The sequence below is a fragment of the Pleurodeles waltl genome, chromosome 1_1 (genome assembly GCF_031143425.1).
Source record: "Pleurodeles waltl isolate 20211129_DDA chromosome 1_1, aPleWal1.hap1.20221129, whole genome shotgun sequence".
Lineage (NCBI taxonomy): Eukaryota > Metazoa > Chordata > Amphibia > Caudata > Salamandridae > Pleurodeles > Pleurodeles waltl.
In genome coordinates, this window is record NC_090436.1 from 705,872,144 (window position 1) to 705,889,839 (window position 17,696).

The 17,696-nt window shown below is 45.6% G+C and overlaps 1 protein-coding gene across 1 annotated transcript in view; it reads right to left on the reverse strand.

The window, feature by feature from the left end:
* Nucleotides 1-10,193: 10,193 nt before the first annotated feature.
* The window catches only part of MARCHF3 (membrane associated ring-CH-type finger 3), a 311,126-nt gene continuing 303,623 nt past the window's right edge, over nucleotides 10,194-17,696 (reverse strand). The window contains exon 6 of the mRNA XM_069227263.1: nucleotides 10,194-10,688. Within this exon, the coding sequence (XP_069083364.1) occupies nucleotides 10,530-10,688 (159 nt within the window). The 3' untranslated portion in view covers nucleotides 10,194-10,529. The remainder of the gene's footprint in view (nucleotides 10,689-17,696) is intronic.

Here is a 17,696-nt window from a genome sequence, read left to right on the forward strand (position 1 = left end):
TCAAGACCCAAAAAAACGTTATGTCTAAGGTTCTTAAATGAGATTATTTGCCTCACGGGGAACCAGTGCAGACTGACACCGGCATAGGTGATATGACAATTTTTTTTATACTGCGTGCGCAAGCGCTCTGGCCTGTTGTAATCTATCTGTGGGCTTTTAAGCCCACCTACCGCACGCCTATTACTATCACTCATTCATGGGCTTGCATTTCAAAAATCCTTTAGCATCACTGGTATATGCTTTAAGTTTGTACCTTCTTGGGGCAGATTTGTTACTGCAATGGTCATCGACCCTGTTACATGGATAATTGCAAGTGTGCCAATATGTTCGACTGCGAGCGAACTTCTTTTTCCTTTTGTGTCTCTCCTTCGTGCTCATGGCGGCCGTGGCAGTTTGAATTGGCTTGCTTAGGTCAACTGTTTTACTTTTCATTTTCAATTCATGTGGCAAGGAAAGTCCAGTTAGGAAAAACTAAAAATACCCCGACTCCACCACCCCACCCCTAAAACTACAGCGACCCTCCACCCCCCTAAAAATTAAAAATACCCTGACCGCCCACCCCCACCCCTAAAACTACTGTGGCCTCCTCACCCCCCTATAATCTAAACTACCCTGGCCCCCCCACCCCTAAAAACCATAAATACCCCTCCCCCTAAAACTACTGCGACCCCGCACCCCCTAATTCCTAAACTACCCCGTCCCCCACCCAGCCCCTAAAAACTAAAAATACCCCGACCCCACCCCCAAAAACCTAAACTATCCCAAACCCTGCCCCTAAAAACTAAAAATACCCCGACCCCCCCACCCCGTCCCCAAAACTAGTGACCCACCCACCCCCAAAACTACTGCGACACCCCCACCCCGTTAATACCTAAACTACCCGACCCCCGCCATACCCCTAAAAACTAAAAATAGCTGACCCCCCAAACCTGCCTCTAAAACTACCGTGACCCCCACTCCCTAAATCCTAACCTACCCCGACCCCCCACCCCGCCCCTAAAAACTAAAAATACCCCAACCTCACCCTAAAACAGCCCCAGCCTACCTGACCGTGTCCTCCTCAGAAGCAGACCCCCTTCTGTGCCTTATCCACGCATGCGTGTTGTTCAGCACATGCGTGGTTAAGGCACAGAAGAACGAAGTTGTGGTTAACAAAAGCGTTGTTCCGCTTTTGTTGTTCACATCTTCGTTGTTCCGAAGTCGTGGTTGGGGATGTTTCCCATTCTGTCAGGGTAGCTTTTAGCTATTAGAAATTCTGGGACATTCAGTTCTGTACACCTAAAGGGCAGTTAGGTAGTTGCACTGGTGATCCATGAGCGCGTTAATACCCAGATTATTATTCATCTAGCTCATTAAGTAGGAGAAAGTGAGTAGCCAAAGATAAGATATGAGCCACAAGGACTGGGCCCTAGATGTTAATGAGAAGGGGTGATAATGAAGAGCCCTGCAGAACCCTGCAAGATGTTTGGCCCAGTTTTGAGCAGGAGGGGGCTAGAACCATCACTTGAGTATGGGATCCTGATTTAAGAGATAGAATATTTCTTATCTGATAGAGCCGTCTAGTTGCAGATTCCTTACCTTAGAATTTCTCCCAGGTGTCAGACTGGATCCAGAGATTTTTCTTCGAGCAATAACCTTGCACGTCGGTAGGTGGTATTGGTGGGGGTCGTTGGCATCGTAGTCACCGTGATGACGTCGGAAGTAGTACACAGATGCCGCCTCAGTCATTAACGCAGTTCTTTTCTTTCCGTGCCACATGCTGATCCGGAGAGAACTACCCTGGTCTCTTTTTGACCGAATTTGACCGTTTTGTCCAGTTTTCTCGTGAGCTTTTGGTGCGTAGAGGATGTCTCTGAGGACTGAGTTCAAGCTGTGCAAGGACTGTCACCGCATGATGTTGGTGACGGATCCGCATCAGGTTTGTTTGTGGTGTCTCGAGTGCGACCACAACCCGAAGTCGTGCTCCGAGTGCCGGGCCATGCACCTGAAGGCCTTGAGGGAGCGGTCACTCAAGCTCATGGCGGCCCGGCGCTTGACTCCGCATAGGTCATGGTCTTGCTCGAGAGGAAGGTCTCGAGTCCGTTCGCGGAGCCATCACAACTCGTCGTCCTCAAAATCTTTGGGTACAGGGAAGAAGAACAAGAAGTCGAAGAGGTCTCATCGCTCTTCGACTTCGCCCTGTCGCTCGGCATACACGACGCGGGAGGAGCGGTGACGCTCAAGGCCTCTGTCCTTGGAGCCTGCGTCTGCATCTGCTCCGCGCTTCCCCGAGTTTCCAGGAGCCAGAGCGACCCCTGCCCAACTTACGGAATCCTATGAGGATACGCCACCTACGGGCCCAAGGGGTTCGGTTGAGGGGGCCTTTGGGTTCCGTGCCGGCGGCTTTGGCTCCAGCCACCGAGGTTCCCTCCAGATCCACTCGCAGATCCGCACCGGCAACGGTCGCACCACTGAGATGCTCCCGACGTCGGCCCACTATCTACGTCGACCCAATCCTTATCCCCGACGACTCGGAGCGGCGTCAGCTGCCGCCGCCTTTGTGTTCGATGGGGCCTATTCACCCCAGGACAAATTTGGACCCTTTTTCCCATAGGTACCAATTCGGGGAAGGATTGGAGGGACCCATCTTTGGACTGGGCACAGGAATTGGGTGACGCCTGTGGACTGGGCACTTCTTTAGACGCGGGCATGCTGTCTCCTCCTACCATGACTACTGCAGAGGAAGCGACTTATGGTATGGTGGTCAGTAGGACGGCTGAGGTTCTTGGCCTTGAGCTTCATACTGTAGAGGTCAGGTCCAACCTCCTGACGGAGGTGCTTTAGCCAGGGGCTTCCACATCTGAGCCCCTTTAACCGTTAAATGAAACCCTCACCAATGTCCTTTTGGGTACTTGGTCCAAACCCAACACAGGGGCTCCTGTGAATAGGACTATCACATGCCACCATCGGCCTGCTCCGAACGACCCTAAATTCCTGTCCCAAAACCCCACGCCTGAGGATCTTATCATCAAGTTTTCCTCTTCTTCATGTGCATTCCCTTCCGCACCCCCAGATAGGGAATCAAAAAGGCTGGAACAATTTGGGAAGAAGTTGTTTTCTTCCTCCAGTCTCGCGCTGCAGTCTGTGAACACTGCATGCCTTTTGGCCTGCTATACCCACTCTCTGTGGGATATGACTGCACAAATCATGCCGCAGATACCGGAGGAGGCCTGTGCTATCATCTCCCAAGCTGTCAACAATGGAGATATGCGGCGAAGTTCACAATCTGATGTGGGCTAGACACGACTGGCTCTCTGGGAAGATTGGTTGCTACGACAGTGGCATTGAGACGCCACGCCTGGTTGCGTACTTCTGGTTTTTCTGGGGATGTCCAACGGTCACTCATGGACATGCCCTTTGATGGCTCCCGTCTCTTTGGAGACAAAGCTGACTCAGCCTTAGAGAGATTCAAGGATTCCCGGGCTACGGCTCGGTCCCTTGGTCTTTCTTCTGCCCCTCACGCACCCCCCCAGTCCGCTTTTCGCCCCTTTCGTGGCACAAGAAGGAGCTCCTTGTCGCATCCCCCGCCCAGCCACCGCGCCACCCATGTGGTTCTTTCGCCGCGTGGCCGCGGAATCCCACGTGCGACAGGGAACCAGAGGTCTGCCCAGTCCACCTCTGCCCCCACTGCAGCCTCCAAACCCTCCTAGTCCGTCCCCTTACTCCCATCCAGTTGGCGGCAGGATTCGCTATCACCTGCCTAACTGGAAATCCATCACTACAGACAGGTGGGTTCTGCAGATCGTTTGAAAGGGCTACTCCCTCCCTTTCAAATCTGCCCTACCAGCCATGCCTCCATCACCCAGCCAACTCCCGGAGGATCATTTGACACTTCTCCGCCAGGAAGTCGCGGCTCTCTTGGCCAAGGGAGCTACAGAGAAAGTCCCTGTGCCCGAAGTAGGTTGTGGTTGTTATTCCCGCTACTTTCTGGTGCCGAAAAAGGACAAGGGCTTAAGTCCTATCCTAGACCTTTGGGACCTCAACTACTTCCTCAAGAAGGAGAAATTCAAAATGCTCACCCTGGCTAGGTTCTGTCTGCCTTAGACCCAGGAGACTGGGTGGTAGAGTTGAACTTGCAGGATGCTTATTTCCACATCCCCATCCTGCCTGCCCACAGACATTACCTGCGATTCGTGGTAGGTCACGAGCACTATCAGTTTACCGTGCTCCCCTTCAGCCTTACCAGCGCCCCTCGGGTGTTCACGATAGTGATGGCGGTGGTTGCAGCTCATCTGCGCAGGATAGGGATCCCAGTCTTCCACTACCTTGACGACTGGCTGTTAAAGGTGGACTCGCCCCAGAAAGTTGTCTCCCACCTTCAGACTACTGCAAACCTCCTGCACACGCTGGGGTTTACTATAAATGTGCTGAAGTCACATCTCCGTCTCAGATGTTCCCTTTCATCGGAGCTGTTCTGGACACAATGCAGTTTCGGGCTTATCCTCCCAAAAAGAGAGTCCAAGATATTCTGGCTATGATTCCGATCTTTCAGCCTCTGTCTTGGGTTTCGGTGAGACTTACTGAGGTTGCTGGGTCTCATGGCCTCCTGCACCCTGCTAGTGACACATGCCAGATGGCATATGCGGGCTCTGCAGTGGGACTTGAAGTTCCAGTGGGCGCAGCATCAGGGGACTCTCTCCAACATGGTCCAGATCTTGGAGGGGACTGCGAAAGACCTGCAGTGGTGGCTTTCGAATCCGCATTGGGTCCACGGCAGATCCCTCTCCCTTCCCCAACCATATCTATCTATAGTGACAGATGCGTCACTTCTGGGTTGGGGAGGCCACTTGGGAGAGGCGGAGATCAGAGGCCTCTGGCCTACGGCGGAGTCTGGGCTCCATATCAATCTTCTGGAGCTCCGGGCGATCAGGCTTGCGTTGAAAGCATTTCTTCCCTCTCTCAAAGGGAAAGTAATGCAAGTGTTCACGGACAATGCTACCGCCATGTGGTACTGCAAGGGTCCTGGTCCCTTTGTAAAGAGGCATTACGTCTCTGGACATGGCTGGAACATCAGGGCATTACCCTGGTGGTTCCACATATGGTGGGTTCACTCAACGCCAGAGCAGACAAACTCAGCCGTCAATGCCAGACAATCACGACTGACGTCTCCATCTGGAGTTGGCGCAAGGTCTCTTTCCGCAGTGGGGAGAGCCTTGGTTAGATCTGTTCGCCTCTGCAGAGAACGCGCAATGTCAGCTGTTTTGCAGGTTGAAGTTTCAAAGGCGGCACTCGCCCCGAGACGTTTTTCGTCTCCAGTGGAACTCTAGCTTCCTTTAAGCCTTTACGCCTATACCACTTCTGCCCAGAGTTCTCAAGAAGATCAGGAACAACCGGGCCCAAGTCATCTTGGTGGCTCCGGACTTGGCACGGACAGCATGGTATCCAGAGCTATTGAGTATGGCCATTGACCCTCCACTCAGACTGCCTCTTTGGGCGGATCTTATGTTGCAGCAACAGGGGACGGTTCTCCACCCGAACCTGTCCAATCTCCGCCTTCATGCGTGGAGATTGAGCCGCGACAGTTGACGACTTTTGATCTTCTACCCGAAGTCTTCGATGTTATCTTTGCAGCCAGGCGTCCGTCCACCAAAACTGTACAGGGAGTGCAGAATTATTAGGCAAGTTGTATTTTTGAGGATTAATTTTATTATTGAACAACAACCATGTTCTCAATGAACCCAAAAAACTCATTAATATCAAAGCTGAATATTTTTGGAAGTAGTTTTTAGTTTGTTTTTAGTTTTAGCTATGTTAGGGGGATATCTGTGTGTGCAGGTGACTATTACTGTGCATAATTATTAGGCAACTTAACAAAAAACAAATATATACCCATTTCAATTATTTATTATTACCAGTGAAACCAATATAACATCTCAACATTCACAAATATACATTTCTGACATTCAAAAAAAAAATTAAAAAAAAATCAGTGACCAATATAGCCACCTTTCTTTGCAAGGACACTCAAAAGCCTGCCATCCATGGATTCTGTCAGTGTTTTGATCTGTTCACCATCAACATTGCGTGCAGCAGCAACCACAGCCTCCCAGACACTGTTCAGAGAGGTGTACTGTTTTCCCTCCTTGTAAATCTCACATTTGATGATGGACCACAGGTTCTCAATGGAGTTCAGATCAGGTGAACAAGGAGGCCATGTCATTAGATTTCCTTCTTTTATACCCTTTCTTGCCAGCCACGCTGTGGAGTACTTGGACGCGTGTGATGGAGCATTGTCCTGCATGAAAATCATGTTTTTCTTGAAGGATGCAGACTTCTTCCTGTACCACTGCTTGAAGAAGGTGTCTACCAGGAACTGGCAGTAGGACTGGGAGTTGAGCTTGACTCCATCCTCAACCCGAAAAGGCCCCACAAGCTCATTTTGATGATACCAGCCCAAACCAGTACTCCACCTCCACCTTGCTGGCGTCTGAGTCGGACTGGAGCTCTCTGCCCTTTACCAATCCAGCCACGGGCCCATCCATCTGGCCCATCAAGACTCACTCTCATTTCATCAGTCCATAAAACCTTAGAAAATCAGTCTTGAGATATTTCTTGGCCCAGTCTTGACGTTTCAGCTTGTGTGTCTTGTTCAGTGGTGGTCGTCTTTCAGCCTTTCTTACCTTGGCCATGTCTCTGAGTATTGCACACCTTGTGCTTTTGGGCACTCCAGTGATGTTGCAGCTCTGAAATATGGCCAAACTGGTGGCAAGTGGCATCGTGGCAGCTGCACGCTTGACTTTTCTCAGTTCATGGGCAGTTATTTTGCACCTTGGTTTTTCCACACGCTTCTTGCGACCCTGTTGACTATTTTGAATGAAACGCTTGATTGTTCGATGATCACGCTTCAGAAGCTTTGCAATTTTAAGAGTGCTGCATCCCTCTGCAAGATATCTCACTATTTTTGACTTTTCTAAGCATGTCAAGTCCTTCTTTTGACCCATTTTGCCAAAGGAAAGGAAGTTGCCTAATAATTATGCACACCTGTTATAGGGTGTTGATGTCATTAGACCACACCCCTTCTCATTACAGAGATGAACATCACCTAATATGCTTAATTGTTAGTAGGCTTTCGAGCCTATACAGCTTGGAGTAAGACAACATGCATAAAGAGGATGATGTGGTCAAAATACTCATTTGCCTAATAATTCTGCACTCCCTGTATATGCCTGTCATTGGCATAAATTTGTGGCACGGTGCACCAACAAATCTGTTAATCCCCTCTCTGCCCCTCTATCCGAGGTTCTTTTGTTCATTCTTTCTTTGGCCCAGCAGGGCTCTGCTTTGGGCACCCTTAAAGGATAATTATCTGCCATTTCGGCCATTCTTAGGTTACCTGATCAGCCCTCACTCTTTAAATCTCCTATTGCGAGTAGATTTCTAAAAGGTCTCACCCATTTATTTCCTCCCACTACATTTATCATGCCTCAGTGGGACCTCAATCTTGTCCTTACTTATTTAATGTATACTCCCTTTGAGCCGATGCACAATTGTCCCTTACGGCTCCTCACCTTCAAAACTGTCCTTGTTGTCATCACCTCTGCTCGCAGGGTGAGTGAGCTTCAGGCCCTTTCGCACAGACCTCCATACTTGTTGGGGCACCCTGACCAAGTTGTGTTGCGCACTAAGGCTTCCTTCCTTCCAAAGGTGGGAACGCCTTTTCATGTAGGCCAGTCCATCACCCTGCCTACTTCTACGCACCCCCACATCCTTCCCATGAGGAGGAGAGACTCCACCGTCTGGACCCAAAAAGACTGTGGCGTCCTATCTTAATCATACAAAAGATTTCCGGGTGGGCGATCAACTCTTTGTCGGGTATGTGGGTGCGAAAAAAGGGAAGGTGGTGCAAAAACGTACCATCTCTCGATGGGTACTTCTTTGCATCAAGATGTGCTACGCTTTGGCCAAGAAGCAGCCCCCTGAGGGCTTGCATGCTCATTCCACCAGAGCAACTGCTGCTTCCAGTGCGTTGGCACGTGGAATTCCAGTCCTGGATATCTGCCAGACAGCTACGTGGGTGTCCCTGCACACGTTTGCTAAACACTACTGCCTCGACAGTCAGGTCCATCGGACCGGCTACTTTAGTAGTTTGGTCCTGCAGGACTTCCTAGTATGATCTTTGTTTGCACACACCACTGAGGATGGCATTGCTTGGGTATCTATTCTAAGGTAAGGAATCTGCAACTAGAAGAGGCTTCTAGTTGCAGATTCCTTACCGACCCACCGATCCTCCCCGCTTGCGAACTGATTTCTAGGGACAGGGATTCCCCCTTCAGGTCCTTAACTCTGGTGCACCAATCTCAGTGTGCTTAGCGGCTCTGCGCTTTGGTGTGGAAAGTCATTAAAAGAAACCACTCACTGCGCTGAGGCGGTGCCTATGTACTACTCCTGACGTCATCAGGGCGACTATGACGCAAAGCACGCCCGCGGAGTCGACCAACGCCACCTACTGACAAGCAAGGGTATTGCTCAAAGTAAAATCTCCGGATCCAGTCTGACGCCTGGGGGAAATTCTAAGGTAAGGACTCTGCAACTAGAATATGTCTCTACCAGATATTTTGTTACCGAAGGTTAGTAACTTGTACATCATGTGTACAGCATTAAGGGGGGTTGTGGCCATTCAAGAGTTGCACAGTCTAACTGGGAGGAGTAAACACTGACAGACTGTCAAGGCTTAGCTGTGAAAAGTAAATTGTGGATCTTTTCACATGTAGAGTCAAATAAAAGAGAAAGCTTTGAATAGTTGCAATGAAGGGGATGGGTGTTCTGTTGCGTATCAGACCAATGTTTTCTTTGGAGATTTCAAACACAACTTTAGTTACATTTGGAGCATAGCAGATACGATCTTGAAAGTAGGTTGTCCGGGCTTGTTGCAGAGCCTTTTTTATAAGTACATGGAAGAATACCACAGGTGGTGTCATGCTTTGTATATTACACACATTTTAACTGTTCGTATGTAGTTTTAAGAAGTCAGAGGAAGACCATGGACAGAAGGGTGTTGCTTGGTCTATTAGCAGCACTTTGAATGGACTATCTCATCAAGGACTGTGAGAATCCAGTTACTGGTACTGCTAGGCCTATGGAGAATTCCTCCGAAAGGGGAACAACAGTATAGTTTAAAAATACTAGGAAAAAAGCTGATAACAAAGTCTGAAAAACGTATCTGTCGTTTTCACATGTGAAAGTAAAATTTGACAAACAGAAAAGCAGCATGGGCTGTCTAGAAAGAGAAATAATCGTGTTGATTTTGAGTGGTTCAGCTTATGAGGGGGTGAGGGGGGAGGGAGAGGTCAAGTGTGTGATCTGCCAAGTGAGAGAGGGTATGCTCTTAATAGGGTAAACTGATATTCGCTAGCGAATCCATGATGCTCCCTTAGATTTTGTAGGACAGTCAGCAAAAATAGTAAAGTACCCCAGAACGAACAGTTTGGAGGTGTTGAGGATTCGTGGTGCACTGGAGTTAGTGAGGTCTCCTCCACAGTTACTAGTGGATCTGTTAAACAATATCTGTGGTGGGTGCAATAGGGACCAGGTTTGATGAAAAGAGCAAGATTCTGAGCCAAAGAACAGGAGGGAGAGAGAGAGACTGTTAAATCACGGGTGTTTTGTAAGCCAATTATGAAAGAATTTGAGGTAGTTCTTGCTGTTGCATAGCAACTTTATATTGTTTTGGCGTCACTCGCAGCACATTGCAGGTCAGCAATGCTCTGTATCTTACCAATTGCTTATGCATGCATAATTCGAAATAGAAAAAAGGTCTATTTTGCCGTATTAAATAATCCTCATCAAGTATATTAAGGGTGCTTGCAGCTTTTTCAGTGTCAAGCAACACGCAGTCAATTTTATCTGAAGCGTTTGTAAAAAATATTAGATTATTGCTGAAATATTAAAGAGTACGGGTACTTCAAACTGGACTTCAAGTTGATGAGCCCCCGGGTTGACTATCTGCGTTGAAACGGATCGTGCCTTTTGCACTTACTCCTACAGACAAAATCTGTTCACACCCACACAGTTCTCATTAGGTACGATTCGTAGGTGCGGAGTAGCGCACATCACCTCACATCCTTGACGTTCCCTCAACACCGAGATTTACCAGATTGCCCAGGCGTGCAATTGCTTTAGAAATCAAGACACAAGAAGCATCGTCCCAGCACTGCTTTGCATTGTCGATCTTAACCATGGTGTTTATTATCTCAACAGTAAAAAAAGCCAGGGCTGCATCGCTGGCGATGCAACTTACAACACGTACTAAAGAGGCGTTTGTAAAATGTCCTACATGATCTGCTAAATTAAAGCTTTTGGCAGAGTAGCAAATAACAAACGATGCTGAACCACAAATCCCATGTCCTTCAAAGTAGGTCTGCTGTTCTGTACTCGATGCCTATAAGTCCTCTGATGGCATCGACCCTCATTTTGATCCATGGGCATGAAAAGTATTAAGTTTAGTGCACAGCACCAGGGCAGAAACGGCTTCAAGTTGCGCTCTCCCGAAATCAAACAATGGTCTCCTTCGAGTTCCTCTTGAATGACTCTAGGTTCAGCAATGCCTGCTGGGTTGAAGGTACGTTGACAGACTTTGGGATATGGAGTATCACTCTCTGATTGGTCCGACGCCATTCATTGTACAATCGGCAGTGATATCTGAAGGACACCTGTGGGTAAAAAAATAAAAACAGTGGGTTATGCTTACATCACAAATGCTGCATGTTTTTCCAACATAAATGGTCAATTGATCTGTTGGCACTGTCAACAGAATGCAATAAAAAAAAAAGACACCTGAAGGACTGCGTGTGGAAAACTATATATTTTAATGGAAGTGTTCTCATTTCACTGTATCATCAGATATTCATGTGTTAGAATTGCTCACAGTCTCAGTCCAAGACTAATACGTTTCCTAAGAGCTTTGTACATCAAGGATTCCTTTCTGGAAGGTGAGAATTTAGTTACAGCTCGAGAATGGGAGGATTAAACAAAGATTAGATCTAACATGCTAGGTAAAGAACAAGGATGTATCCAACATTTTACCATATAGAATTTATTTTAAAGATCATCCAGACAAGTGTTTAAAGAGCAACCCTCCAGTGGCAAGAAATGCAGTTTTGGGGTAACAAAAAAAAAACATAAAACCAAACAAGGACCCCAGGCTCAGAGAAATATTTTATGCAAAAGATAAAATGTAGTTAAGCTGTTAGTTAAGATTTGGCAGCATCATACATGGATCCGTACCGTTCAGAACCAGTACAGAGTATTACATTTACACCATCAGTGCATGCAGGCATGCTCAGTTTTACCTCTTGAAGATCAGTCAGTAGAAAATAAATAAGAGTATGAGCCTAAGTGAAAGAGCTGTACCCCATGCAGAAAATGTTATCAGTATCAATCTTCTCCATCTCATTTCATATTCCAGGACTTTGTAAACATGTTTAAATCCCAGGGAGTCAAAATCTCTCACTTAAGTTAGTTTATCTGCTTGAGTTCAGCACCAACAGGTCGTCCCACAGACCTCGGATTTCAAATGGGCAAAAGGAAACCTTTCTTTGCAACACCATTCAGCCGCCTTGATCTGTGGCAGTATACGAGGGACTGAATGGGTTGGTGCACATGCCTACTGTCAGCTCCTGAGCTGGTTACCTGCTCATCCATCCACAGCAGTAGCGGAAAGCTGACGCATTCAGATGGTAAAATTTACTCTGCTCTAGAACGGAAGGAAATGGAAAACAGTGGCCCTGGGAAGGTTAGATGGGGCGGAGAGTAGAAAAATTAATTATAAAAACATGCAGCATGATATCCCTTTGATGGAGTTTAACTAATCTGGAATGTCACTGGCTGGACAGAGGCCACTGTCCAAGATCCACCTCTAAATGTCTTTCACAACAGACTGCAAAGTGTACTAGCTGTACATTTGTTCTGTGAAAGAAACTATGAACTGCCCACATGTTGGCTTCACCAGAACCAGCTATTTCAGAGAATGAGGGGCAGGATAAACACCTACATAATTCTTGGATTTGAAAGTTCCTTTCTTGAAGCAAATATAAGTGGTCCACAACACCTAGAGGGGCTACTGAGTCAGAATCAAAATGGCAAGAATGAGGATACCAGGTCACACTTGATACAGTCGGTTTTAGAAGTCCTTGTGTACTGGAGAGGCTGGTACTTGAGTAGACACTCCTCATACCCTCACCCTGTTTCATTTAGCATACTGGTTCGCAGCCTCTTCCATCTTTGCAGCTTGGTTCCACCCTCTTCCATCTTTGCAATGTCTTGCAGATGGTTATGTTTTTCTGGTTGTGAACACTCCCACTGTCAGAAGAGCCCAGTTTTTAACAAACCTTCAAGACATTCACTTTTGGGGTGCTCCCGCAGAGTTTAATCCTTGACTTGAAGGGGGCTTAACTAAAAGTTTTTCTATTTACTGTTATTGTCCAGAACTGTTCCAGACCATGTTCTTCTTCTTTGGCAGTGACCATTATTGAGAATTAGTTATGAAGTGTTACTGGTAATGTGGCAATGCTATTACGCAGAGTAGGTGTGGAGGCCCTGGTTTTACCTCTTAAGTGAATTTTACCCCACAGCTACAGCCTCCCTGCATGGGGTGGGGAATGTTTTACTCCTCTGGTGCTGTACATAAATCTGGAGGTAATGCTGGGATAGATGGATGCGGGGAAGGAAAAATGGACTGAAACAGGGAAAACCTGTATACAACAGGACCACTGACTGAGTCAATTCTAGGTCTAACATAGCTGAAGAAGAAACATCATGATGATCAGAAGGGGCACATTTTCCGTTTTTTATGAATGTCAGGGATTTGCCTCATGCAGGATCTCAGGGGAGTGCTTTCGACAGCTGTGGACGCTGATGCGTGAACTGCATCCATATGCACAATAAGCAATTACTGCTCTTAACTGTATTCAAGTATTGGCAAAGATCGCTCCATCCTCCATAATTTTCTAGTTGATACATTAAGTAGTGTAAAACTAAGAAACAGTCAAATGTATTTCCAGCGCTTCAAAGTTGCAAATGGTGACAAACCGCACTATATGGAAGACAAGTTCTTATATTATTGGGAATTACAGTCTGTTTTGGAAATCTCAAGGAGAATTTGGACAGAGGAGCACCCACCTAGAGATGTAGAGCTTTAGTTTGTTGCAGAATTATTTGAATAGATTTTTATGTGAGGCATAGCTACTCATGTACTAATGGGGAGTCAGTGAATTGTCCTTTAGGTGAAGGTTATAAAATCACATTATTGCTACCACAATTTACTCTGTAGTGTTCGATACCTGACCTGGAAACAATGGGGGCATATTTACAAGAAACTGGTGCATCAGCACTGATGTGCCAGTTTTCTTGCGTCGCCCCTGCCCCACCTAACAACACCATGGGTGTGCTGTGTTTACAATACGGGGCACCACGGTGGCTGTTAGGCCAATAGAGTCACAATTTTTGATGCTAGTGTGACGCTTTGCTGCACTATCATCAAAAATGTAGACGCTAGTGCAGCAAAGTCCAAGGAATCCCATAGGTTACTTTGGGTGTGTAATTTTAACGCCCGCTCTGAGCAGGCGTTAAAAATGACGCCAAAATGGGGCAGTAAAATCTTATCAATTTCACTGTGCTATTTTTTTGGTCCTTCTAGTGCCGGAACGGACCCCTTGCATACATTGTGCCGTGAGCAGGCACAATGTGGTGTAAAGGGGTGCAAAGTGGTGCAATTCATGCTTTCAGCCACTTTGTACATAAAGTGCGGCACAATTGCCTCCTTAACGCCACATTAGTGTAAGAAAGTGTCACTAATGTGGCACAAGGATTTTGGCTGACCCACATAGAGGGAACTATCAGCTGAGGTGGCAGCCATGGCTGATTTAATTCACTAACCTTATGGGGAATAAACGAGGCATTTAACTGAAAGACAGAGAAAATTATGGGAGTCTCTTGACAGTAAAGCCAAACGTTTTGGCTTTGGTACTTGCAGTGGCTATCTGTCCTAGGATGCATAGAAGGGTGAAGGGTTGCCTGAGGAAGATGTGGGTCTTAAGGTGTGTTTGGTGTTGATGAACAGACGTTTTGTTATCATGATTAAGGAGGATGCTCATTTCTGATAGAAGATTTTCAGGACTTGGCTGTGTTTTACTTTGTTCAAGGAATATAGCTAGAACTCATATTAAATACAGCAGTGATCCCTCAGTTGGGAGTTGGAAAGAAGAGATCCAAATCCCAATTGCTGTCAATGCAGGGAAAGGAATGAAGTGGAAAAAGGAAGAGTAGTCACACTTCTGATACACCAGAAACATCAGGATGTGACTAAGCAGAATGTAGAGACCAACTATGGTCTCTACATAGGAGAAGGGTGCACCAAGATTAAATGCTAGAGGGAGACATGGGTTCATGCTATTCTATGTTTCACTGCCACAATCTTGGATATTTAGGAGCTTAGCATCTGGGTCATGGCAAGGATAGAAAACAAATTATGGATTTCTGTATGCCCAGGATGGCTAGATTCATGTCACATTTTGGGGATTTCTCCCTCCTAAGATAAATGTATATAGTCAGTGCTCATGTTGTAAATATGGCATTGATCCAACACTCCAAAGTTGGAAACACTTACTGTGCAAGTTCAAATTAAGCATGCAGTTTAGTATATATTTGTAGGTGTCCACTATGGTCTTACTTAGGTTTAAAGAATAGTGATTTGAGAGCGTGGATGAATTTTCATAAGAGTGGTGACAAGGGATTTTCTGAGAGAAGTGATGCCTATTTTACGGCTAGTTTAAGAAGTGCACTAAGGATAGAGCTGAAAGGCCTCTTAAAGCGTTTGGAGAAATACTGTTGATGGGAGAGGTGCAGTCCAGAACATGTATTTTTTTTAAATCATAGCTTGTGTGGTGCTAGATTAGATGGGAATAAGAATGAAGGGCTCTGTGGTTGGCATGTCCAGAATGTGTGTGTTATGAGGGATATGGTTTGGCAGCATTCAGCAACATCATTGTACAATTTGGTAACTTTGAGAAAGACGAAATCAGGGTTCTGAGACTCACAAGTTCTTAATGTCAAGACAAGTAGAGTTCCTAGTTTAAGAGACTTCTTTGAATAGTTTCAAGTATATGTATGCTTTGGTGATTTTCAAGAATTGTTCTTTATTTGCTACAAAGATTGGTTTTGTGGTACACTGATTCAAGTATTTTGTTGTGCTAGTGGTTTTCGGATGGTGACCTTTTCTCAAGGCTGATTCAGCTCTTTAGCATCCTTGTTACAATAAAGCCTGTGAATCCTTATCTTTTAATTCTACCTGGATGCTTTCTGGTGGAAGTCCACCACTTGTGTGATTTGCAAGCGTGTTAGTGAAAGGTGTAGATGGTGGGGCCCATTCCCTTCTTGCGGGGGAAAGGTGGGGGGAGGTTCATCTTCAGGGCTCTCTTGAAGGAACTGGACCGAGAAGCTCTTTCAGATGTGAATCAAAGGAATTTCAGAGTCATGAGAGCTGCCCCAAGGTTTCCATTATTATTTATTCTGTCAGTAGACTGCTTACTAAAGTAAAGAGACTGCTAACACAAATGTGGATTGGAAATCTTTTAAGGATTTTATTAGAGGCATGCAGTATTTTGAATATGAGAACAGACTGCTGTTCTATTGTTGTTACATTCAAAAACATATAATAGGGAAGGAAAGTTTATTTCATAATAGTGCCTGCTCTCCTCCACTACATGCGTTGCCTCTGTGACTCAGACCCAACATTGTCCCTTGGGTATTTCCCTTTTAGCATGTGTGCTCTTACCTTTCCATCATTGTCCTTATTCTGAACATTACAGCCCAAATGGTGAATACTTGAGTTAACCTTTTCATTTGGTTTTCGCATTTTATATTACCTCCCCATTATACACTGAGTCCTGAATGATAATATGCTGGCTGCTTCTACGGAATCTCCAATAGGTCTGCTAAAAGTGCCACCTAACTAGGCCAAATAAATCTGGGCTGGTAACATTTTCTCCCGATCCTCAAGAATGAAATGCTCTAAATGGTGGTTGCTTCCTTTCTGAATCTGGAGGTCTTGAGCAGTGCCACAGTGACCTTTTTAGAAAATGTTAAGAAAACTAGCAGCACATTTTTTGAGAGTTTCTAATTTATAGAGAGCCTGCTCCTTGGCGACAGCTTTCTTCTGATCAGAGCTCACTAACAACCAGAGCACAGTGAGGAGGAACAGGACATGTGTGAGTCCTAATTTTCCACTTATGCCCAGTCTGTTTCTGCGTGGAGGTTTTCTTATAGGATTTTACTAGGAAAGGAAAGTTGATGTTGCAGCTGCTGTTAAGGTCCACAACTAGTATTAGTAGTATTAGATTATTAGTAAGTTGGAGAGTCTGAATATTTAAACAAGACATGAGACAATAGTTAGCAAGGCATCCTGTGGACTCCAAGAAATGTCATGCATTTAATTGTTATAGATATACAAATGTACATAACTATGCTGTAAGAACAGAAATGGATAACTGTAATATTCTTGGTGCAAATAGTTTTTTGTGATGGATGCTCCAAAACAGGGCAAAAAATTGATTTTGGTGCAAGTGAACTATGCATATTTACATAGGTCGAGAACTGTGTGATCTGCTAGCCTAGTCGGTGCAACCAATTAGGATTTTCTTTTTAGTTTTTACATACTCCTGCGTCTACAGCCTCTCAGGGAATGTTTACAATTATTTAAAACGGTCTGTTGACACTTTGAGGCCTTCTTCAGGAGATCCTGACTGATTAATTTTGTTGTTTATGACTGTTGCCATGCTGGTGGTGTAATTTGCTGAAAACTTAAAGATAACCCAGCTCCTTCACACATTTTGTGAAATTGTGTCTGTTGGGCACAAAGATCCAGAAGTCAAAAGGGGTTCAAGGATCCAGGAATCGCTTGGGATCATACTGGTGAGGGTGTGGGGTTAGTTCTGTTGGTGTTGCATTGGGTGGGTAAGGACTCTTAGAGGAGACTTATTTTGAGTTTTTTCTTGACAGTAAATAGATTTGGTTGACACATTACATACACGCTATTACAAACCTGTGCTCACATCACCTGGAAGGACCTGCCTTCATATGCCTTGTGGCAGAATCTGACATGAGTGATGTGATTGGTTCTTTAGACTTTCGAGTTCTACTTGGTGGAAAAGCGTAGGTAGCTTGGGCCATGACCCTCCTATGTTTTAAAGAGAGTTTGGAGAATTTTTAACTTTATTTTCTGGACCAATGAGAGCCAGCCTTCAGAAGAAGGGTGATGTGCTCTCACTTAACTGGACCTGATAAAAAGCTGGGTGAAGCATTATTCTTTGATAGGATATCAGTCAGTTTAATTACAAGTAGCCTGCTGTTCCTGTACCCACATTTCTCATTTAGACATGAAATCACCCCTGATACAGCATCAACAGGGACGTGGACACCTTTGGGAGGACAAATCACATTTAGGGGTAAAATCACTTTTAGATGCAAATTCACTCTTGGTTCAAATCAAGGAACAATGCGATTACACATTTAGAAGTAAAATCACATTCACTTCAAAAAATTACATTAAGGGGCAAATTCATTCTTGGTGCAATATCCGCAGGACTACTGAAACACATTTATTGTAGGAGCACAATAGACATTTAGGAGCAAAATCATAATTAGGTCCAAAATCCCTAATGGTG